General features: G+C 42.4%; 1 protein-coding gene across 1 annotated transcript in view; it reads left to right on the top strand.

The window, feature by feature from the left end:
• ST3GAL6 (ST3 beta-galactoside alpha-2,3-sialyltransferase 6) overlaps positions 1-24,185 on the top strand; it is a 72,361-nt gene that overhangs the window by 30,776 nt on the left and 17,400 nt on the right. Inside the window, 5 exon segments of the mRNA XM_065876750.1 lie at positions 4,625-4,629; positions 5,393-5,492; positions 10,224-10,301; positions 15,791-15,894; positions 16,923-16,986. Of these exon segments, the coding sequence (XP_065732822.1) occupies positions 4,625-4,629; positions 5,393-5,492; positions 10,224-10,301; positions 15,791-15,894; positions 16,923-16,986 (351 nt within the window).

Genomic DNA, 24,185 nt, shown 5'->3' with positions numbered 1-24,185 from the left:
CAAAGCATCTAGTTATGAGATCTGGAACTACATTCAACGATTATCCACGTAACAGCTTCTGTGTGACATGTATTGTTAGAAGTAGATAAACAAATGCAAATAAAGTGATTGACAAATCCTGCTCTCATGGAGTGGGGTCATTATCGTAACATCTGTTATGGTCTCCGTATTTCAGTACATTCCTCGATGGTTCTCTTGAGAATCCTAGAGCAGTGATTCTCAAACTGTAGTTTGGGTCGGCATAAGAATCAGACTGGAGTGTTCTTGTTTCAATACACTTTTCCAAGCCCTAGAGACTCAGATGAAGTAGGGGCTCAGGAACGTGCATGTTAACAAGCCCTCGGCTGGTGCTGACCCTCGGAGCTGCCATGTCACTTTGGGGAACCCTGCCCTGCAGCCCTCTCGCTGCAACCCATGTCTGTATTTGCCCTTTGGGAACTCTGCCCATCAACAGTGCACTGTCAGGAAGTTGTCAATTAGAATTTTCTCTTTTGGGTTCCCCTCATGTATTTTGTCTTGATAGACAGGATGACACCAGGAGTAGAACTGTGAGAAAGAAATGGTCAGACTTAAGTCTGTTTCTGCCTCTTAGACTGTGTGAGCTGGGACAACTCACTGAATTGCAGAAACTTTCATTTCCCTCATTCATCAAGAAGATGATGCCTGCACATCTGGTTTTTTTTCTTTTTTTAACATCTTTATTGGAGTATAATTGCTTTACAATGGTGTGTTAGTTTCTGCTTTATAACAAAGTGAATCAGCTCCATATACATATGTCCCCATATGTCTTCCCTCTTGCGTCTCCCTCCCACCCTCTCTATCCCACCCCTCTAGGTGGTCACAAAGCACTGAGCTGATCTCCCTGTGCTATGCAGCTGCTTCCCACTAGCTATTTATTTTACATTTGGTAGCGTATATATGTCCATGCCACTCTCTCACTTCGTCCCAGCTTACCCTTTTCCCTCCCCGTGTCCTCAAGTCCATTCTCTATGTCTGTGTCTTTATTCCTGTCCTGCCCCTAGGTTCTTCAGAACCACTCTTTTTTTTTTAGATTCCATATATATGTGTTAGCATACGGTATTTGTTTTTCTCTTTCTGACTGACTTCACTCTGTGTGACAGAGTCTTGCACATCTGGTTATCAAGCTTGTTTTGAGCCTTAAATGAAGTGATGGACATACAAGCCTTTTATGAACTTATAAAATATACTGTTATTATTAAAGAAAAGGAAAACCTGTTGCCAAGATTGAGCTCACTTTGGCATATGCAGATTATTCATCTATTGGGTTATGTATCATAATTGGGGAAGAAATAAACATTTGATCTCTGCCAATGATTCCTGCTCTCCCTTGACACCCTCTACTCACACTTTCGGTGAATAATTGCTTTATGGCTTAAACTTTGTGAAGGATGTTTTAGGGACTCTGGTCTTAGCAGCATCTGCAGCTAAGAAGCTGATATGTGTTGTTTAATGTCAAGATCTTGAAACTTGTTTGTTTTGGTAACTGAAGCGATATTGAAGGGACTTTTTTTTTTCCTCCCCTTAAAGCAGGCACTCTGTGTTAAATTCTTACTGGTGTTCCTTTGAGTCTTTTGCTCAAAGCAAAATGGTTGTTTCATTTATAGACTTATAATTAGAGAATTCATTTATTTGTGGAAGTTTTTGCTGTGAGCGAGCAGAGGACCTCTACGTGTTTATCACAAGGATATCCTGGCCGGCCCCAGTTTGCTTTGCAACTTGAATATGGATGCTTTGAATTGCCCATGACATGTGAGAGTGGTAAAGCTTACAAAATTTTTCTCAGGTGGTGTATGCAGTAGCTCTTCACAAGTAGGTTCATTTTACTTTTTTTTTTTTTTTGCGGTACGCGGGCCTCTCACTGTTGTGGCCTCTCCCGTTGCGGAGCGCAGGCCCAGCAGCCATGGCTCACGGGCCCATGTGGGATCCTCCCGGACCGGGGCACAGACCCGGTGTCCCCTGCATCGGCAGGCGGACTCTCAACCACTGTGCCACCAGGGAAGCCCTCATTTTGCTTTTTGAAGGAAAAAAATGTTTTCTCACACTTCTTTGTCTTCAGCTAAACCACAAACTGCTGAGGAAAAAAACAACATCTCGCTTAGCATACTTTCGTGCTCTGTAAAGTGATATATAAATTTCCCAAAGAATATGTTTTGAGGGACAGATAAGCAAACTGAACTGTAAATACTGAGTTCTTTCCCTAGGCTTTCATATGCTATCTTACCTTAGATGTAAATATGTTTTAAAAAAATTTCTGATACTGATAAGTGGCATCCTTGTTGGGTGTTTGCAAAACTGATGTTACTCTGGGTAGAGTTTTAAATATTTAATCTGAGGATTTAAGCAGATTGTTTGGTGACTGTTTTGGCCCATGGTTAAATGTCTTTCAGGACAGTCTTAAGCCTGGTATCAGTAATTTCTAAAACTTTCTCTGTCCAAGTCTAACTTGTGGATTCTAGAACTTCCAAAGTGTCTGAACACCCCTGATATCTGAGGCTGTCCAATGTACAACAAAAGAGGCTTAATGATAGTGTATTTTCATCTGAGTCACAGTATAGAAAGAATTCCATTGTGTTCTCTGGAGTCTTTTATATTTATCCTACGTTCATGTTTGTGTGACACATGAATGAAAAACACAAAAAACGTTTTGCAGAGGCCAGTTCAGTCAAAGGGCTGAATGAGCCAAGGCCAGGCCACACCAGCTCCCTATGTCCTGCCATCATGAATCATGACTCGTGGCCTCTGGCCAAAGTGTTTAATATTAGCACTTCTCTCACACGTGAAGGGGAGGAAGCAGAGCTAGCATTTGTTGAACATGTCATAAGGGCTGGGCTCTGGGCTAGCTATCTCGCTGTCTTTGTTTCCTCAATTAACCAGTTCAGTGATGTGTCCCAACATCTCCCATGCCTCACTGTCTTAGACTTTTACTCTGATCATCCCAAACCTTAATTCTCTCCATTACTTGGATTTTACCAATTATTTCTCAGGAAGCACAGAACCATACTTTTTCTTTTTTTTTTTTCCCCCCACTAATGATCATGCAATTTATTTCTTGCTTTTTACCAAGAATTTAAGGTGATTTCTAAAATAATGCACAATACATCAAGACATATATTGCAAATGGGCAAGGAAGACAGAGAATAAAGTGGAAAGGGAAGCACAGGCCTGAGGTGATCTACGAGTCCTCTCTATGTTTACTCCCTTTGCCAGCAGAGGAAGTGGCCTTTCCGCCACAGCCACACCCAACTGACTCTTTCTGTCAGACCAGTAAGAATACTGCACAGGCTACATTAAGGGCAGGCCACGTTTCTCTTTGGTTTTCTCAAAACCCATGCATTTTATTGTATAGAAAAAAAGCACAGCTGGCTTTAGCTTTAGAAAACAAACAACCATAAAATATACAAACTTATTCAGCACATATTTTTGTGTCCTAGGTTATGCCAGACGCCCATCATTTTGGCCACTCTAACAGCCCAAAGAGGTTGGCTGTGTGTTCTCACTCCTGAACGTGTGAGAACAGTCAGGTTGGAAAAGGGGAGACTGGTTTACCTAAGGCCCCCCTCCAAGCCAGGAATTATGTGGAGTTGGGCCATGATTCCTGTCTTCTGATTTCTAACCAGTGTTGACTCTTCACGGGGATTATGTCTGCTAAATTAGAAGTATGTGTAAACTAAAATTTGCTCATTTAACACATTCATTTGCTTCCTCTTGACAGTCTTCATTTCTAATTAATTTATAATAGTGGCACATGGGGGTGGTGGCTGCCTTAATTGCAGTGAGAAGCAACAGCTGACACCAAGGGCGGTGTGCTCAGCAATCTGCATGGGATAATCCCTACAGTTTAGGGTCAACTCCAAACAGCCCCACACCCTCATTAGCTCCAGAGGGTCTCAACCCTAATGGAGCCCAGAACGATTATTACATTAGTTACGATGACCTCACATGATCCACACAGCTTCATTTATGTTTAGTAGATTATACTTAAGAAGGCAATGGAGCTCTTTAAGAATCTAACCAATCAACTCTACTTCAATAAAATTTAAAAAAAAATAAAAGAATCTAACCAGACTCACACGTTCGACACTGCATTGCCCCAATTGAGGTTAATAGAGACGGACGGGAGTGAGCCGAGTGGTACATTCAAGTATCTAGATGGACCAGAAACTTGATAAGAGATGCAAAGAAATAGTATATCTGTTTAAGCAACATGCATTGAAATAGAAGATCTAGTATAGAAACATATATTAAATTTGTCTTTTGCATTTAATTACATGTAGAAGTGAGGACATACTCATTTCTGCCTTTGAAGCAGAAGTGGGAACTAAAAATGTTTTAGGCTATAAAAAATATATTTTGTAAAGGGTTTTTTTTTTGTTTTTTGCATTTATACTCTAGAGAGGATGGTGTCCAGGTTTGTGTCTGTCTATAAATGTGCAGTGAACTATACTGTCCATTTAGTATAAAAACAAGCAAATAATTAGCTAAATTTACCTGTGCTGTGGTATGGTGCACCTAAAAGTGTGTAAAAAGTGAGGATGTGGGAGGACTTCCCTGGTGGCACAGTGGTTAAGAATCCAGCTGCCAATGCAGGGGACACGGGTTTGAGCCCTGGTCCGGGAAGATCCCACATGTCATGGAGCAACTAAGCCTGTGCACCACAACTACTGAGCCTGTGCTCTAGAGCCCGCGAGACAACTACTGAGCCCACGCACCACAGCTAGCTACTGAAGCCTGCATGCCTAGAGCCCATGCTCGGCAACAAGAGAAGCCACTGCAGTGAGAAGCCCGCGCACTGCAGCTAGGGAAAGCCCGTGAGCAGCAATGAAGACCCAAAGCAGACAAAAATAAATAAATAAATTAGTTAATTAAAAAAAAAATTGAGGTTGTCGGAAATATTTTTTAGTAGCTTTTTTCCCCCAGTTTTTTAAAATGAGAAAATGACTTTTAGCATAAATAGCATTTAAAAGTCATTTCGAGCAATGACAAAACAAAATGTTTGTTTACATCTTAAGGCATATATTCATTTTCTCTTGAGATAGAGAAAATAGGTATTTTTTAATATTTCTGAAAAAAGTTTTGGATTTGAAATAGATGTGTAAAATTTTGTTCTGAATGAATTTTTTTCCTATCTAACATGGGAAGGTATTGGTCTAAACATGAATCATGTTGTGTTGATTAAAGAGGATGAAGAGAGACAGAAAAAATATTCACCTTCTGAAAATTTAGTAGGTGTTTCCAAAATAACAGGCTGATGTCAGTTTCTTATACTCTTCTCTCTGTATGTTTATTCACTAATGCTTGCATGTAAGCCATTGTGTGAATCACCTGTATAATGATCTTGTCTTTCCCTTGGCCTTCATCCCCTGTGTTTCAGGTGGGCCAGCCATGAGAGGGTACCTTGTGGCCATCTTCCTGAGTGCTGTCTTCCTCTATTATGTGCTGCATTGTATATTGTGGGGAACAAATGCCTATGGGTAAGTTTTATTTTTGCTGTTTAAAAATGACTACCAAACTGGTGTTTCACATAGACCTGCAAATGGTATTAGAGGGACCTATTAAAAGAAACAAAAAACAAACCCTGTAACGCTTTGAACCTTTTCTAGCTTTTCCATTATAAATTGGAGTTTTACCATTCTAGTATCTTATACATTACATCTAACAGTTTAAATATTGATAAACAACAACATCTTTTTATTGACTTTTCAGTGAAGCAGTGGTGTTGACCGTCTTTGGGGCATCACATTCTTATTTATATAATTCATCTTTTTGAATTGATGGAGTAATTCTTAGACTCAGTGGCACTTGATTCTTAGAGTCTAAAATGCTTGGATAAGAGACTTTCGATAAAAGGTAGACACTACATATGGTTCCTTTTGTTTAAAAATATTTGGTGAATAATGATGTATGTGCAATTTGAAATGACTTCGACTTGAAATGTCACATATAAAATTTGAAGAGGCACAGGTAGTTTTATTAAAGAGAAAACTTCTATAATAAGATTTTTATCATTTTTCCTTTTTTTTTCTATTTTGAAAAGTACTTAGTTTGAATGAATTAATTGCAAATAAAAAATTAGCTATAGTTTATAGCCTGAATAGAAATGACTAGAATAAATACCACACAGGACTTGATTTCCTTGCATTCATCACAAAGCATGTGACAATCTAGAAAACTTCAAAATCAATTATATTTCTTTGAAAAAGGAGTAACAGCAGTTACTGATACATCACAACTCGTCAACTTATAATACAAGCTTCCTGACATGCATTTCCTGAGTGAACCCAAATGATCATTTTTTCAAACAAGGACATTTTGACAAGTTGAAGTGAAGTCAAACAGTTCATGGCTTCTAAGCAACAGGTTTTGTTTTTTAAAAACCAAAAGAAAATTCAGAACAGCACTGTAATAGGATAAATTAAAGCTATGCTACCACATACAAAATTTTCCTAGAGTCAACTGAGTATAACACTTTTCGAACCAAAGGAAAACAAATCAAGAGATTAAAAAAATGATTCTGTCTAATCTAAAATCTACTGATTTCTACAAGTGTCACAAAGGGTTTGAGGTAGCGCAACTGTTTGTACTTTCCTTGTGGTATGTTTAAAAAAAGGGGGTGGGGTAGGGGGAGGGGAGAGGAAATGTTTTCTTGCTTCTGGAAGCAAAGAACTTATTGGAATTAGAGAATAAACTGACCATGCAAGTATGTCCCTCCACTTGGCTGTCACTGGTACTCATCTGCCAACCAAACATTTCCTTGCGTCCCACTGTGGCAACTGTCCTTTTAGGATTCGGGCCCACAGTTAAGGCTGGTCTGTTAGATTAACAACAACAAAAAAAGAGCACTGTGGTCATTCAACCCTTTATACCTCCCTAAATTTCTTTTTTTTTTTTTTTTTTTTGTTGCTGTACGCGGGCCTCTCACTGTTGTGGCCTCTCCCGTCGTGGAGCACAGGCTCCGGACGCGCAGGCTCAGCGGCCATGGCTCACGGGCCCAGCCGCTCCGCGGCATGTGGGATCTTCCCAGACCGGGGCACGAACCCGTGTCCCCTGCATCGGCAGGCGGACTCCCAACCACTGCGCCACCAGGGAAGCCCCCTAAATTTCTTAACACCTGCATAAGTCCAAATACAGGAGAGCTGATTAAGCATTTCTTTTTCTAAAAGCAAATCGAGTCACTCTCCTTTCTTGTTAATTTATGCTTTTTCTCATGAGAATGATTTTTTTCTAGAAAAGTGAACAGATGAACCACAGTTTATATCTAAAAAAATAAACTTGCCAAATGTTGCTGATACTAAAAACAGATTAGTTATCATGGGAGGAAAATTAGATAATCTAGAGTAAATTGCCTACTCAAAGGTACATATAGAATGTTTCGTAGCATTAAGTTTTTGTTATAGTACTACACTCGGGAGAAACATTAAGGAAAAAATCTTTCCCGATTCTCTTCAATGTGGTTAAAAACAAAACATCTCGTACATAATGGTAATTAATATGAATTTGTTTTTACAAAGTATTCTAATTTACCAAATTTCATATTTAGATGGGGGTGGGGAGAGAGGCTCTCTTGTCCCTCTTCCTAACTTTTTGCAAATCCTTGAGCTATGCTTTGCTAAACTACCATTCACACCAAGTGTGAGACCATCGTTACCGTGCTACTCTATCAAGAACATTCTAAGATATTTTCTATAATAAAGATAAATAGAGAAAATGTTAATATATATGTTGCTGTATTCTACAATGTTTGCAACAAACTGTAAACTAACATAGTTTGAACCAACAGTACCCTCAGTTATACAAAACAATTTTTCAACCCTGAGGATGGGTGATTCAAAAACACTAAAGGCATCAAATTAGACTATGTCTATTTCTCCTCAAAATATATTTTCAAAACTCAGAATTCAGAAGTCTGGTACTTTTGGAAATTCCTTTGCTTGAGTTTCCCAGAGTTTTGCTCAGAAATTGCTACTATGTATTATAAATGTTTAAAAAAATTCTTCATCTTAATGCAAATGACCAGAGCAGAAAAACTGACACGGACAACGGGTTGGAAAACCCAAATCACTTAGCTTATAAATGTATAATGTAATCCTGGAGGACAACTGTTAGTCTAGAGGTACCCTATTTCCTATTGTCAGTCCTTTGGTGAGGAATCAAGTTTTGATGACCTTTAAATCCTGAATGAGTGGTGAGTATAGGATGTCAAAATAAACCACATAAAAACTTCCTGTCTTAGACAAAAGTTCGGTACTTTTTGCCAGTGTTTGAATAGTAGATCCTAGATCATGTTTTTAGGTTTTGTTTTGTTTTGCTAGATTAAAAAAATGATGCTTCTGCATTTAACTTCATCACTGGTTGATTGTAATGCTCTTTATGGAAGGAAGTTAGGCAAATCATTGTAATGCTCTTTACGGTCACTGAAAAAACCCAATGCCAGGTGGGTCGGTTTGGACACAAGTTTTGAGGTTTTGGACTTAAATAATGAGCCATAGATCTTAGAAGTCTGATTATATACCACATGAGGATCCTACTGCATGCATCTCTCCCTCCATCTCTGCCACTTTTGTCTCTGTCCTGTACTTAGTAATGGAAGACAAGAACAGAAAAGAAAGCACGACGTTTACTAGATTGCTAAATTCCCTGCAAATCCTATTGGTCACAGGGGAAATGATAAAGAAGACAATGAAAAGGGTCCAAATTCAGCACTTTTTTCTTGTCATCAGAATTTGAGGAACGTTCATGTCACTCCTAAGCTAACACATTACTCCAGACACAGAAAGTATCGTGAAATTACCTTGGATGCTGGTAATTACCTCGGAGCTGGAAATTACCTCGGAACTTGCTTCCTTAAAAACTGTTTAAGACAAGGAATTGTCTTTTTTTAAGAAAAAACACCCACAGTCTTCACAATATCCCCAAATAGTTTGTTTTCTGGTTTAATAACCTTAGAAACCAAGTAATATCTTATACTTTATTTTGTCCTCTGACTATAATTTGGTTTTTGTGGCTTGGTGTGCTGGGCCACCATATTTATGTACCTTCCTCACATATAAATCTAGATTTTTTTTTTTTTGCCATTTGGGGTATTTACAAAAGATGATTCTCTGCATCTGGCCTCAGAGTTCAGAAAGCTAGCAGTTTTAACTGTGGATTTTGTACCAAAAAAAGTTTAAAATTGAGTCAATCCATGAAGGGTTTAGGCTGTTTCTCTTTGAATCCTGTGATTGCAGAAGAAAATTGATTCGTTTTCTTTTTTAGATTAATTCTCCACACAACTGATGATCATTAATAGTTTTTTTTTTTTGCGGTACGCGGGCCTCTCACTGTTGTGGCCTCTCCCGTTGCGGAGCACAGGCTCCGGACGCGCAGGCTCAGCGGCCATGGCTCACGGGCCCAGCCGCTCCGCGGCATGTGGGATCTTCCCGGACCGGGGCAGGAACCCATGTCCCCTGCATCGACAGGCGGACTCTCAACCACTGCGCCACCAGGGAAGCCCTTTAATGGTTTTTTTGTTTTTTTGTTTTTAATGGTTTTTTATATTAGGCTGTTTGCTCTTTCCTGGCTGAGTCTGGGTCCTGCTGCCCCCTGTCCCCTTCATTTGTTTTCATTGTTGTGCTCTGTCTTGTATCACAATACGCTTTGAAATTGTGGAGACAAGTGCTCCATTCAGGGGACACACAAGTGCCTGACCTGTGCCAAGAATAGAGGGGAGTTAGATTTGTGACTCTAAATGGTGGGATTTGGGGCGTCCCCGGGGCACGGGCAGGGGCTACGGAACCTGCTCGGGGCAGTGTCTCTGTGGCGTTTGCTGCCCATGGGTGTCCCCGCGTGTGGCACGGAGGACCTACATAGCCGTGTGCATTTTTCAGGCTTTTAGGAACTTCTAAACTGTGAGTCTGGTCTTGGCTTCCACAGTGTGATGATCCCAGTTCTTCTCAAAGGGTCCTTTGAGTCACTGCTCTTGGACCCTTCTGGGTCACTCGTCACCTCAGCCTTTTCCAGTCTCTCGCTTTGCATCCATGAATCCTCAAATGTGTCCAGGACTTAGGAGAAGCTTCTGTCATACGTCAGGGGCTGCGGTGAGCGTTTCTTTTCCCTGCCTGAGAAGCCTCTCACTGGTGGCACCGCGTGGGCTCCCAGAGCATTTTCTTCCCTTTGGGCCGTCTTCCTAGTTCTGGTTTCTGACTGACGCTATTTTTGTCTCATAGGGTGCCACCTGTGGAAATGAAGAAGAGAAATAAGATCCAGCCTTGTTTATCAAAGCCAGCTTTTGCCTCTCTCCTGAGGTAAAAATACAAAAGAAACCGTGGCACACAAAATGTTCAAAATGTGTTTGTAATCATTCTCCACACTTGTTTGCTTTTTTTCATGCAAATCTTAGCAGTGTAAGTACATAATATGGTTATCCTACATTTAAGGAAGAGCTTGACTATTCTGTGTCTTTTTGTGCTTTTAGTCAGAACTCTGCATATATTTTAAGAAAAGGCATTGAAGAACTCAGTCAGACCAGTATTCTTTTCACACAGGTGAGATTAGAGAGGTCTGTTTGTGTTTGATCATAAAAGAGTGCACTGTCCTTTTAGGGTTTTCTTTCCCTACCCTTGTTCCCATGTTATTTTCCACCCTTGTTATTTTTATTTAACTTCTAGGTTAAAGTTTACAGTAGATATTTTCCTTTCACAGACTTTTAATGAACTACATAGAACATAGATAATAATTGTTCATTATGGTTGTCAGGACTTGTAGAGAATTTACTCTTCCATCCATAAACATTCTTTTTCTTTGTCACCACTGCTTTGATAGAGTGCTGGTCAAATGCTTCCAGATTAATAGAAATCAATGACAGTCGGGTCTGGGCATGTTGAAGCGTGTAAAGCACATACAAGCTTTTCAGCATTTTATCTTTTAAGGATCTAAAATTAACATTGTCTTTTCTTATTTTCTTTTATCGTATTACTGTATCTCTCCATGACTGGTTCTTAACCTTTTGGGGCTACAGGTCCCTTTAAAAATCAGCCACCCTTCTGGAAAACTTTAGATACATAAAATATTTTTACATCTGACTACAGGTGTGCCACGGCTGCTTGTAGTCAATCTGTGGGTGTGTGTCCAGTTAGGATCACTGCAAAACTAGAAGAGTGATGTTAAACTTGTTTTTTTTTTTTTTTAACCATGACCCATAGTAAGAAATACATTTTGCTTTGGAACTTAGTATCCATACATATTTATAATAAAAAAAAAAAGAATTTTTACCTTTCCTACTCCAGATACCCTGTATCCTGTTCTATTCACTTTTTAAAAATGAGCTGACCATGACTCGCAAAATTGACTTCATGAGCCACCCGTGGGTTGCAGACTGCAGCTTCAAAGTGCTACTCTAGAATCAAAGTACTCTTCAGCTTTCGAGAGAAAAGGCATTTTCTTTCTGAGAAAACCCAAAGGGGTTAGAGTATTTATGAAAGATTGCTCAGCAGGTGTGTAAGTCTGCACATTTGTCAGTGAATAGTATTCCCTGGAGGCAGAGCTCCCTCCTTTGCAGTAGCCAGTAGGAGAAGCTCTGCTGGGACTCCAGATAATAGTTACTTCACTTTTTATAGCTTCGGTTTCTTTGTCTCGTCGACTGAAGAAAAAAAAAAAAAAAGCACAGCCTAAAAGTTGAGAATGTTTTATTTGGGGACCTTATGGAGGACTGTAGCCTGGGATGGCAGCCTGTCAGATAGCTCTGAGGAACAGTTCCAAAGAGGTAAGGGAGGAAATATTGGAGTTTTTGCTGAAAAAGACAGACATGTAGTCATGTTGCAGGAAGGGAGACCCCTTCCAGGGTCCTAGAGTGAGCTGTTGTGTAACACTCTGAAATGTATTGTCTGAGGAGACACACGTGCTGACAAAGCAAGAGGAGTTATTGCAAAGGGGCGCCGGGCGGAGAGCAACAGGGTAAGGGAACCCAGGAGGATTGCTCTGCCATGTGGCTCGCAGTCTCGGGTTTTACGGTAATGGGGTTAGTTTCCGGATTGTCTCTGGCCAGTCATTCGGACTCAGGGTCCTTTCTCGTGGTGCACGCACCACTCAGCCAAGATGGATTCCAGCGAGGAGGATACTGGGAGGTTGGTAGGACACGTGGACTGGCGTCTCCTTTGTCTTTTTGACCTTTCCCGAATTCTTCCGGTTGGTGGTGGCTCATTAGTTCCGTGTTCCTTACCAGGACTTCCTGTCGTAAAATAACTCATGTAAATTGTTACTGTCTTTGCCTGGTCAGGGCAGGCGGTTTCAGTCAGTGTTTCCCTTAACTGTCAGGTATCAAAAGATGACTGCTAATCACAAAACAGCAGACATCTCAAGTTAATGATTTTAGTGCTTCTCTATGAACAGGAAGATGCAGGAGTCTGGGCTTATTGAAATTATTCCTTTTGATATGCACCTTAACTGTCTAGGGGCAGCATCCTGTCTTTCTCCACCGTGTATCCCCCTCGGGGGGTACCATCTGGGGCGGCTGCAGTGGGCTGAAGGCTTGCTGGCCTCAACATCCTTTGTTTACTGGAATGGCAGGCCACATTTTTTTTTTCCACAGTCTAAATTGGTTAGTAGAATTTACCTTCCTTTCCAGGCTTTTGTAGGAGTAACAACAGCAAAGATGATCATTATAATGTAATATAACATACTGTAACATAATACGATGTAATATATAATTATTACAGATAAGGCAGATACTTATTGAGCCCCTACTCTGTGTGAGACATGGAGTTATCGACTAAAAAAAAAAGCACAACCTAAAAGTTGAGAATTATGTTTTATTTGGGATGTTACTGAGGACTTAAGCCTGGGATACAGCCTCTCAGATAGCTCTGAGGGACTGTTCCAAAGAGGAAGGAGCCAGGATTTGTAGGAGTTTTGGGGAACAAAAAAACAGGGAGTCGAACATCAAAAGATTACTGCTGGACTTCTCTGGTGGCGCAGTGGTTAAGAATCTGCCTGCCAACGCAGGGGACATGGCTTCAAGCCCTGGTCCAGGAAGATCCCACATGCCATGGAGCAACTAAACCCGTGCACCGCAACTACTGAGCCTGCGTGCCACAACTACTGAGCCTGCACTCTAGAGCCCACGAGCCACAACTACTGAGCCCATGAGCCACAGCTACTGCGCCTGCGCTCTAGAGCCCATGCTCCGCAACAAGAGAAGCCACTGCAATGAGAAGCCTGCAACGAAGAGTAGCCCCTGCTCACTGCAACTGGAGAAAGCCCATGTGCAGCAACGAAGACCCAACACAGCCAAAAATAAATAAAATAAATAAATTAAAAAAAAAGATTACTGCTAATTAAAGAAAAAACAGACATCTCAAGATAGTGAATTTACCCCTTTTCTATGTGTGGGAAGATGCAAGAAACTGTATTATTGGAATTATTCCTTTGATACGCACCTCAGCGATCTGGGGCCAGTATCCTGTTTTCCTTCCTTCTAAATTCCCCTCAGGGTGCACAGTTGGGGGGCGGCTGCAGTAGCCAAGGCTTGATGGGCTTCAACATCCTTTGTTTACTGAAATGGCAGGCCACGTTCTTTGCCACAGTGCTTAACAGTTATTTCATTTAGAAATAAAATGTAAGTCACCTAGTACAAGGTCTGACTGGCAGTAGACGTTAATCATCAGTTACCATCATTATCACTCCCACCAACTCCGAAGAATAGCGTCCTTTATTGCTTTCACCTCAAGGTGCAAAGTCATCTGTGGTTTACTTTCCCAAGGAAGCCTGGGAAGATCTTGAATCTCCTCTCAACCTTAAGTCAGGTGACCTGACACTTCCTCTTCCCAGAGCAGATGCTAAGTTTAGGGATTAACCCTGATATAGATAATGACCTTTTGAAGTTGGCTGGACCCCTGAGGCTGCTAACACTTGTCACAACTGAATCTAGCACACACGCCCTTCTCGAGTAGGAAGGGCTAGTTTCTCACCTCTTTGCTTAGTCTGAATATGGTATAAGTTCTTAGCTCAGCTCTAAAGATCTTGCGCTCCTGTGACTTGCCAAGGTTAGTGGTTCCTGGGTAGCAAAGCCAGGATCAAGCTGAAGCTAATTTGTCCCTACTCTACTGCTGTTTATTTTCATTTTGTCATGCAGCCTCTGAAACCCCAGGGGCGCTCTGATCTCCACCTGCAGTCTTTCGACTAAGGAAGAACAAAACTGATAAGGCCGGAGAGAAGGGGCCATGTGTTGGGGATGGGATAAGGGTTAGCTTGACTTGCTCTGCAGTACCTAGTCCTGGTAGGTGGAAATGGCATTTTAATATGTGCTTTACCTCTTCCTTATCTCTCTCTCTCTCTTTTTTTTTTTTAAACCCCACATTTATTTATTTATTTTTTTGTCTGTGTCGGGTCTTCGTTTCTGTGCGAGGGCTTTCCCTAGTTGTGGCAAGCGGGGGCCACTCTTCATCGCGGTGCACGGACCTCTCACTATCGCGGCCCCTGTTGTTGCGGAGCACAAGCTTCAGACGCACAGGCTCAGTAGTTGTGGCTCACGGGCCTAGTTGCTCCGCGGCATGTGGGATCTTCCCAGACCAGGGCTCGAACCCGTGTCCCCTGCATTAGCAGGAAGATTCTCAACCTCTGCGCCACCAAGGAAGCCCCCCCCCCCCTTTTTATCTTGATGTGGACGTTTTCAAAGTCTTTATTGAATTTGTTACAACACTGCTTCTGTTTTATGTTTTGGGTTTTTGGCCCGGAGGCATGTGGGATCTTAGCTCCCTGACCAGGAATTGAACCCGCACCCCCTGCATTGGAAGGTGAAGTCTTAACCACTGGACCACAAGGGAAGTCCCTGTTCCTTCTCTTTAATTAAAAAAAACTTACTTCTTTCTAAATCATAATGGTCCCATAAAGAATTAGTTCGGAGTTGAAATTCATTCAGTCATTTCTTAAATGTATGTTATCTGCCTACTCTGTGCCAGGAGCTAAAAGTGAGGGAAAAAACAGAAAAAACAGAGGCGCCTCATCAAACATTGTTGTCTGAGAGAGTACCCGAGTGGAGCAGGGGGGCAGGACAGGCAACAAGAAGACAAGTATCCGTAGTTTTTGTTCTTGAGTAAATTTTAATTTAATGACCTTAGGGAAGAGTTCAGTTCTAGCTACCTCTAACTTTCAGTGTGTTTTTATTTTCACAGCTGACAACAGCTTTATGGTACCTTTTCTTCTGGGAGTGAATCAGCATCTGTACTTTTACTTTCCCTTATTTCTTCCTTTGTCTCTTCCCGTAGATGGCTGTCACTGGTGTTTGCTGGTTTTTAAATTTTGTGCCCCCCCCCCACTCCCCACCCAAAGCTGTTACATAATTTTGGTTTTACTACTTGGAAGGCGTTTCCCTTCCGGGTGTGTAGTTCCAGTGCACATCCCATTCTAGGTAATATTTAAATAGTGTTTAAGATGATTTTTTTTTTTTTTGCGGTACGCGGGCCTCTCACTGTTGTGGCCTCTCCCGTTGCGGAGCACAGGCTCCGGACGCGCAGGCTCAGCGGCCATGGCTCACGGGCCCAGCCGCTCCGCGGCATGTGGGATCTTCCCGGACCGGGGCACGAACCCGCGTCCCCTGCATCGGCAGGCGGACTCTCAACCACTGTGCCACCAGGGAAGCCCTTTAAGATGATTTTTAAAGAATCTTAAAAATAATTATACGTTCATGTATAGTTAATACAATAGGAATGACATACTACAGTTATTTACAGTTGTGATTTTAAAAACATGCAAATATTATACACATTTGGGAAAATCATTCTTTATCCTTTTCTTCCAGGTTTCATCAGTTTCACCCTTTTCTGTGTGCAGATGATTTTAAAAATACTGCTTCCTTCTATGGTAGCGATAAGTTTGATTTGCCCTATGGGATAAGAACATCAGGTCAGTAATATTATTCTTACCCTGCTCTATTAATATGAGTGGTGTTTGATGTGAATCACATGTTTATATAATTTTAAGGCGTTTTAATCTTTCTGTTTCATAATGATTCCTAAGGATATGATTTGGGGATTGGGTGAAAGGAATTAAATTTTAATACATAAATCCCCATTCATTTTGAGTCAGTGTGGAATAAAAGAATGAAAAAAGGTAGACTTTTTTGTTTTTGAGAAACTGCTTTTCACTTTTGTTTTGCCACCATATTATTCATGAGTTCCAATGCCTTACTTTATTCCAATTCAGAATTAGTAAGACAACCCTATGGGTTAACTTCCTCCCTATTTCCCATTTCACCTCTTTACCTATGAGTTTTATTTTATGTCATCAGCACATTCTAGGTCCTTGGTCAATCTTTTAATTTAATCAGAGGATATTTTATTTTTGCTAAATTTAGAGAGGATTACTCCATTTACTAATGATGAAACGATTTTCCCTCTGCTTGTTAACAGCTGCTTTGCCTTGCACAATTTTATATTCTAGATTTTGAGAGAACCTGAAAGCCTAGGAGGTGACAAGCCTATAGTTTCCTGAGTTAGACTTTTCTTATTCAGCTGATCCTGGGTGTGTGTGTGTGAGTGTGTGTGTGTGTGTGTGTGTGTGTGTGTTTAAAATACATTGCAGAGAGTTTGATAATCTAATAGGTTTAAAGTTGCAGAATATTGATTTCTATACCAATGTCAGTTTCACAATCATCTGATATGATTAATTTTTGCTTATGATTGTTTTTAGATTAAGCATCTTATTTTTCTGGGGTTTTTGGAGAATGTCCTTAGAGCATTTACCATCTTGAGTGTGCCTGTTAAGTAGTGCTGGCTAACTGCAGTTGTAACATGAATTTTCACCACAGAATAAATCACAGGTGGCCACGCCAGTTTGAAGTGGGTTTTGGGGAGGGCAGTGGATAAGGTGGTTTACTGTGTACCTAAGAAGTCATGATTGCTTTCATTCCTAATACTCCATTTGTTTTCTAGCCGAATACTTTCGACTTGCTCTTTCAAAACTGCAGAGTTGTGATCTCTTTGATGAGTTTGACAAGTGAGTTTGTTTTCTTCTGTTTTACTTCTCTGTTTTAGTTTTAGCTAAGTTGATTCAAAACATGTACCCCAGTGTAAAATATATTCACTCAGGAAGATTCCATATCTTTTGTGCATAAATAAAATGCCTAGGAGTTATTTCTATGACACTTGAAGTAAACAGACTACAAATATAGTTTAGAAGTTGCATAATTAGTTGGCTCAAAAGATTGCAGACAGTCTTGATGATGTGCCATGCTAGTCCCAAGTCAGGACATTTTTAACCCACGTTCATCTTTTCTAAGTTGTTGTTACTGAAGAATTAACTCATACGCCCTGTTAATCAGCTCACAGCCTCCTTCCGTGGCATGGTTCCCATACCTTCCCATACATCTTCTAAACTGCTCCCTCATGAGGATCTTTTCTGTTTCACTTGAATGTTGGATTTCAGAAGCAGCTCTCTTCCTTTTATTCAGAATTACATTTGAGGGAAGTGAACAGCTTGCTTAGATACACATTTTCTGACTACAAAAGGCAGTTTCGTTTTTAGAAAAATTTGGTGTCCATTTAACCCCTTAGGGATTGAGTTGCGAAAGACAGACTTCTTAGCACGTCAACTTATTTTACAGAGGTGGACTTATTTCACAAAGTTTTAAGCTGTACTTTAGAATTTGGCCAGTTGTCCAGTGGGATGAGAAGGGTGATCTGCAGCTGTGAGGCCTCCATTAAAAAGGAAAATGGCAGAATTCCCCCTCTTATCCAAGAGAATAGAGGTGCTTTTTGGTGGGTGCAGAAATGGGGGCAGCAGACGGAGGTGTGAAAATGGAGACAGTTTACAGAACAGAGCTGGAGGAGCAGTGCTAGATTTTGTCTGAATTCACCTAAGTTTTCTCTGTCAGGGGCCCAGATTATTGAGGTGTAGATTATGTAATAATGTTGGTTCATTTCAGTTTGTACTTTTTATAATTTAAAACTATGCCATCAGACTAATCGATTTCAAGTTTTGATTGCATATCCACAGCAACCATATATATTCTTTTCTAACCAAAATTTATATAGCTCTCATCTGTAGGATATTGCTTTATGCAGACCTTTGGCATGCGTGCTTTTTATCAATTCTAACTTTTTTTTTTTTTTTTTTTTTTCGGTACGCGGGCCTCTCACTGGTGTGGCCTCTCCCGTTGCGGAGCACAGGCTCCGGAGGCGCAGGCTCAGTGGCCATGGCTCACGGGCCTAGCCGCTCCGCGGCATGTGGGATCTTCCCGGACCGGGGTACGAACCCGCGTCCCCTGCATCGGCAGGCGGACTCTCAACCACTGCGCCACCAGGGAAGCCCTCTCTCTAACTTTTTACAACCACCCTGCAAAGTATGGTCGATGATCTCCATTTTTTAAATTGAGAAACTGAGGCCAGGCAAACATATATAGTTTGTTAGAACTGGTAAATGTCAGAGCCAGGATGTGAACCTGGGTGGGTCCATCCAGGGGTGGATGTTTGACTTCACAGTGCTAATGATTATACCTTAAATAATTGTAGCAGGTATCTGCAAAGATTTTTAAAAAATCCTTGGCCCTGTAAATGTGAGATACTGTCAGGATTCTTTTTTTTTTTTTTTTTTTTTTGCGGTACGTGGGCCTCTCACTGTTGTGGCCTCTCCCGTTGCGGAGCACAGGCTCCGGACGTGCAGGCTCAGTGGCCATGGCTCACGGGCCCAGCCGCTCCGCGGCATGTGGGATCTTCCCGGACTGGGGCACAAACCCGTGTCCCCTGCATCGGCAGGCGGACTCTCAACCACTGCGCCACCAGGGAAGCCCTGTCAGGATTCTTGATGGGACGTGACTGGAACTTTTGTTCTTGCCTGTTTTTTTTTTTTTTTTTTTTAATTTTTATTTATTTATTTTTGGCTGCGTTGGGTCTTCATTGCTGCGCACGGGCTTTCTCTAGTTGCGGCGAGCGGGGGCTACTCTTCATTGCGGCGTGCAGGCTTCTCATCGCGGTGGCTTCTCTTGTTGCGGAGCACGGGCTCTAGGAGCGCGGGCTTCCGTCATTGCCTGCTTTTTATCTTAGAATTAGCCGTGCTTTATTTGGTTGCTCTCAGAGCCTCTTCCTGCACAGGTATTCATCATCTGTATGTGCCTCAGCCAGGCTACCTCCTCTCTTCTTGCTGACTTGGTCTGGCTGCTCCCCACCCTTTCCTCCTGCCCCCCGCTCCCACCATCAACCCGCGTCGGGTTCTCAGGATCACTAGCCTTGGGAGGGAGGTGGGTGTGGGTGGTGAGGAAGCACTGAACATCATGCTGATGGCACAAAGGTTCCTGAGTCTGACGTTGTTAAGAGATGGAAGTACCATCAAGGTACAAGCGGAAACTGCAGGTATACAGTGAATGGAGACTGTCCCTGCAGGACCCTCCCAGGGTGGGTACAGTGATGCCCTAGACACTCGGCATCGCTGAACTGCTTGTGTGACGCGTGCAGACTTGCTCCCTAGAGACTTCAGAAAGAGTGTTTTGAAAGTGGATAAGAATATACTTGCGACAATATTATCTTCATTTAGATATTAACTTTTAGGAGGAGTTCACGTGTAATAATAAATTTTACCTACCTTTATGTAAGTCATTCTACATTTGTCTGAAACCCACGGTGCAATCCAAAGATCGTAACAGGCCAGCCCCTGCCTGAGCAATAAATATATTTTAGGTAAAAACCCCAGAAAGGCGGAATGCACTAACCTGCCTATCGCTGCCTCGGAGTCAACTCAGTCTACCCCAAATAACCTCATACATTTCCCATTTCTCCTCTCTGCCTGGGGAAATGCCGTGGAAGAAAGAGGTGTGAGAACAGTCTGTCCTTCTCTGGCAGAGGATCTGGACCGCCCTTAGTCGGGGAGTCCTCCCTGAGCCCTCACTGTGGATCCGGGAGCTGTGGCCCTCGTGTACCAGGAGGAAGCCCTTCTGGCCGAGGCTTGCTAATTCTCTGTAGGGGTCTGTAGGTCAGAGAGGAGGGGCTCAGGTGGAGAGAGGTGAGAACCTCCTTTTCAAGTCCCTTCCCCCTTTGGCTGTTCTCTTTGTCCCTCCCACAAAGGTTCAGACATTTTTTTGTTGTTTCAAATCTGAATCCTTTACTTATCTCATTTAGCATGCATGATGCCCGTGGTTGGGATAGATTTTACTGTGAATGGGAAGACTCCAAATATCGGTTGCATTTGCAAGATACAACTTTTCCTCTTTCTTGCAATTGTCATGTAAATGAAGCCTGCGTTTAAGCAATCTCAGGCCAGCTTAGCAGCTGTTAATCATCAGAGACCAAGGCTTCTCTATTGTGACTCTGTTATTCTTCCTTATGGTCCAATCTGATGGCTGGACTTCACCAGTCATGTGTACATTCTGGCCAGCAGGGAGGATGAAGGGGGAAGGGCATGCCCCCAGCCATTAAGACTTGCCTCCTTCTTTTTTTTTTTTTTTTTTTGCGATGCGCGGGCCTCTCACTGTTGTGGCCTCTCCCGTTGCGGAGCACAGGCTCCGGACGCGCAGGCTCAGCGGCCACGGCTCACGGGCCCAGCCGCTCCACGGCATGTGGGATCCTCCCAGGCCGGGACACAAACCCGCGTCCCCTGCATCGGCAGGCGGACTCTCAACCACTGCGCCACCAGGGAAGCCCCTTGCCTCCTTCTTTAAGGATATTTCCCAGAAATTACATATAACACTTTATTACAGCCAGTGATGTGCTGGAGCCTGTTGGTACCAACTTGTGAGAGCTGCCGCTCTTCCCAAGTCCGTGTTCAGTGTCATCCAGGTAGAAGCTTGAAATTAGCCGTGGTGGGAATATATTTATACCTTGGAAATTGGCAAACACTGCAAACTAGGGCTTCCCCATCACTCCCCTCTCTCCCAAAGAGGACTGATTGTTAAAAATTTTCTAGCAACCACCAATTATATCCCATTGGCTAGGGGTATAATCACAAGGCCTTTCTGGAAGGTGGACTGGAAAATGTAGCCTCTATTCCATGTGGCTGTGCACCCACCTTAGAGAGAGAGAGAGAGAGAGAGAGAGAGAGTCCTATTTTAAGAGACAAATGAAACATAGTTATTGAGGGGCAAGTAGCAGTCTTTGCCAGTGTTGTCCACCATTTTCTGTTTCTGTGCCTGGAAATATTCAAGATTCTAAAGTCAGTTACATAACACTATACCAACCTAGCTTGGTGCTAGAAGCAGCCAACTGTGGTTTCTCTCTTGAAGATGAAAGCTGTTGAAACATATTGGGGTTGCAGATCATTTTGAAGCGGGGTTTCTTATGAGGTCTTATTTATGCCACCTTTGTAGGTAATGTGAGTAAAGTAACTCAGTGAGGCAGGGAGAGCCTTCTTCTAAAGTCACTACCATGAAGAACTTGGGCCAGAGATAAAGAGCGAAGGGAACAGAAGTGTGCATGTTTGGCCGTAACTCTGTGTGGCAGAGCCCAGGAATTTTAAGAATTCCATGCTGCTGCTTTGCTCTACCTCCCCTCTTCCCTCTATCCTGCCCGCCCCCGCCCCCCCCCCCCCCCCCCCCGTTCTTTTTCAAAGTTTTTGGTCACTTAGTAATAATCGTAATAATTTGCCTCCCTTCTTGTAATCACATCTGTTAGAAAAAGTATTTTCATTATAGAAAGTTGCCTTTCGCCCTAATTTTGTGATAGGAGTTCGCAATTTTCCCTGTGAAAAGATGAGAACACATGATAGGCCATTTACATACCCCATTGTATTTTATTATGTTATTTATCTTTTTGGTATGTAGTTTTAATAGAGGGTTAACCTTGGGCTTTTTCTTTTATATTCTTTCTGAGTTTCTCTCCTGAGCAATGGTACAGCAGGTTGGGATGGGGTGAATATTGAGGCTGCTAAACTGTTCCCTAAAGAATCCCAGTTACCTCACCTCACCTGTTCCTGCTCAGTTGTGTGGACTGAGGGCCAGACCCAAAAGCACAGTAAAGTCACAGAGAGGGTCAGAGGCAGGAAGGATGGAGATCGGTAGTCCAGTCCCCTCACTTTAAAGATGAGAGGACCGAGGTCCATAGAGGTTAAGAGGAGGTCTCCAGACTTCCACTCTTCTCCAGTTACTCCCTTTGCATTTAACCAGCAGAGCAAAGACAGAAGGCTCCACAATTAAATGTCTTAGACTGAGTGTCATCTGAAGAGGTAAGGGGAAGAGAATTCCGGAACTGTGAATTCTTTTGGGTATATTCTTTAGGATTTCCAGGGCTATAAATCGCCCACCCACCCCCATTATGTAATGTGGCTTCTGCCTTTATCCTTAACCTCAAACCATTTTTAATACTTTTACAGGGCTAAACTAAAACATCTCCAGGGTACATGTGTAAATTCACCAAAACAGATGTACGTTAAATAGGGTTTTTCGTCTGTTTTTTGTGGGTTTTTTTTTTTTTTGCCTCTTAAAGATAAATGATCTGGATAGAGTCTTCTCTGAATAGATACCGGCAAATTACAGAGAAGGCCAACTGGCATATTTACTGTGCATGATCGTCAGGATGAGAGTTAAGAAGAGGAAATTTTTTCAGTACTAAGCCAGAGGATCCTAAGTATGGGAAAAGGAAAAAGTCTCAAAGAAATGTTGACAAATCATTTATTTTCCTTGTTAAGGTGAAATTCACACAACATAAAAGGAACCGTTTGAAAGAGAACAATTCAGTGGCACTTAGTACGTTCACGGTATTGTGTAGCCACCACCTCTAGCTAGTTCCAAAAAGACAAACCATTTAAAAACAATGATTAATCTTTTCGTGTTTTCTTTTCCGTGTTTTCTTTTCCGTGTTCCTCCTTTTATGGGAACACTCAAACTAGCTGTCTGACCAGAACTTCGGCAGCAGGGGAGCGATGCTAAGGGTAGAAAAGGATAGCTTAGAAAAGTTTGTTTTTATTCTTTTGCTGGGGAGAGGGGAGGGCAGGTGGTGGGCATGGGCCATCTGAAATAGAGGGGCGGTACTGGTGAAAAGTTGCTAGAGTCAGCAGGTCAGGCGTAACTGCTCTGGGACCTTGGGCAAGTTTCGGAGTTTCTGAACCTTGGTTTTACAAAAGAGGAGGTGGATCTGTATATGCACATTATACCAATGTCAGCTTTACTAGTTAATAAAGTTAAGTTAATAAATTAAGTCAGTGTAACCACTGGAAGAAACTGGGTGAAGGTTACACAGGACTTCTCAGTACTATTTTTGCAACCTCCTGTGAATCTAGAATTATTTCAAAATAGAAAGCTTAAATTGAAAACATGGGCTTCCCTGGTGGCGCAGTGGTTGAGAGTCCGCCTGCCAATGCAGGGGACACGGGTTCGTGCCCTGGTCCGGGAAGATCCCACATGCCGCGGAGCGGCTGGGCCCGTGAGCCATGGCCGCTGGGCCTGTGCCTGTGCTCTGCAACGGGAGAGGCCACACCAGTGAGAGGCCCGCGTACCGCAAAAAAAAAAAAAAAAAAAAAAGAAAACATGACCACGTGAAACTTGTGCACGAATGTTCATAGCAGCATCATTCATAATAGCCCCAGAGTGGAAACAACCAAATGTCCAGCAACTGCTCAATGGATAAATTAAATGCATATCCGTACAATGGAATGTAATTCAGCCGTACAAAGCAACGCAGTACTGATTCCTGCTGGGGCATGAGTGAATCTTGAAAACAGTTTTTTTTTTTTTTACGGTACGCGGGCCTCTCACTGTTGTGGCCTCTCCCGTTGCGGAGCACAGGCTCCGGACGCGCAGGCTCAGCGGGCCATGGCTCACGGGCCCAGCCGCTCTGCCGCTCTGCGGCATGTGGGTTCTTCCCGGACTGGGGCACGAACCCGTATCCCCTGCATTGGCAGGCGGACTCTCAACCGCTGTGCCACCAGGGAAGCCCTTGAAAACATTTTGCTCAGTGAGAGCAGTCAGTCACAGAAGATCACATATTGTATGACTCCATTTATATGAAATGGCCAGGATAGACAAATCTATAGAGATAGAAAGTGGATTAGTTGTGCCACAGACAGGGGTTGGGATGGGGGTGGAAATGGAGAGTGACTGCCACTGGCTGTGGGGTGTCGTCGTTGGGTGATGAAAACGTTCTGGATTGGATAATGGTGATTGTGGCGCAGCTTTGCGAATATGCTAAAACCTGCTGAATTTTATTATTTAAATGGATGAATTTTAGGGTGTGTGAATTATATTTCAATTTCAAAAAACGCTTTTATAAAGCAGG

This window comes from Phocoena phocoena, chromosome 4 (assembly GCF_963924675.1).
Source record: "Phocoena phocoena chromosome 4, mPhoPho1.1, whole genome shotgun sequence".
NCBI lineage: Eukaryota > Metazoa > Chordata > Mammalia > Artiodactyla > Phocoenidae > Phocoena > Phocoena phocoena.
Note: the sequence above shows the minus strand (reverse complement) of the source record. Positions and strands in the feature narration are given on the sequence as shown.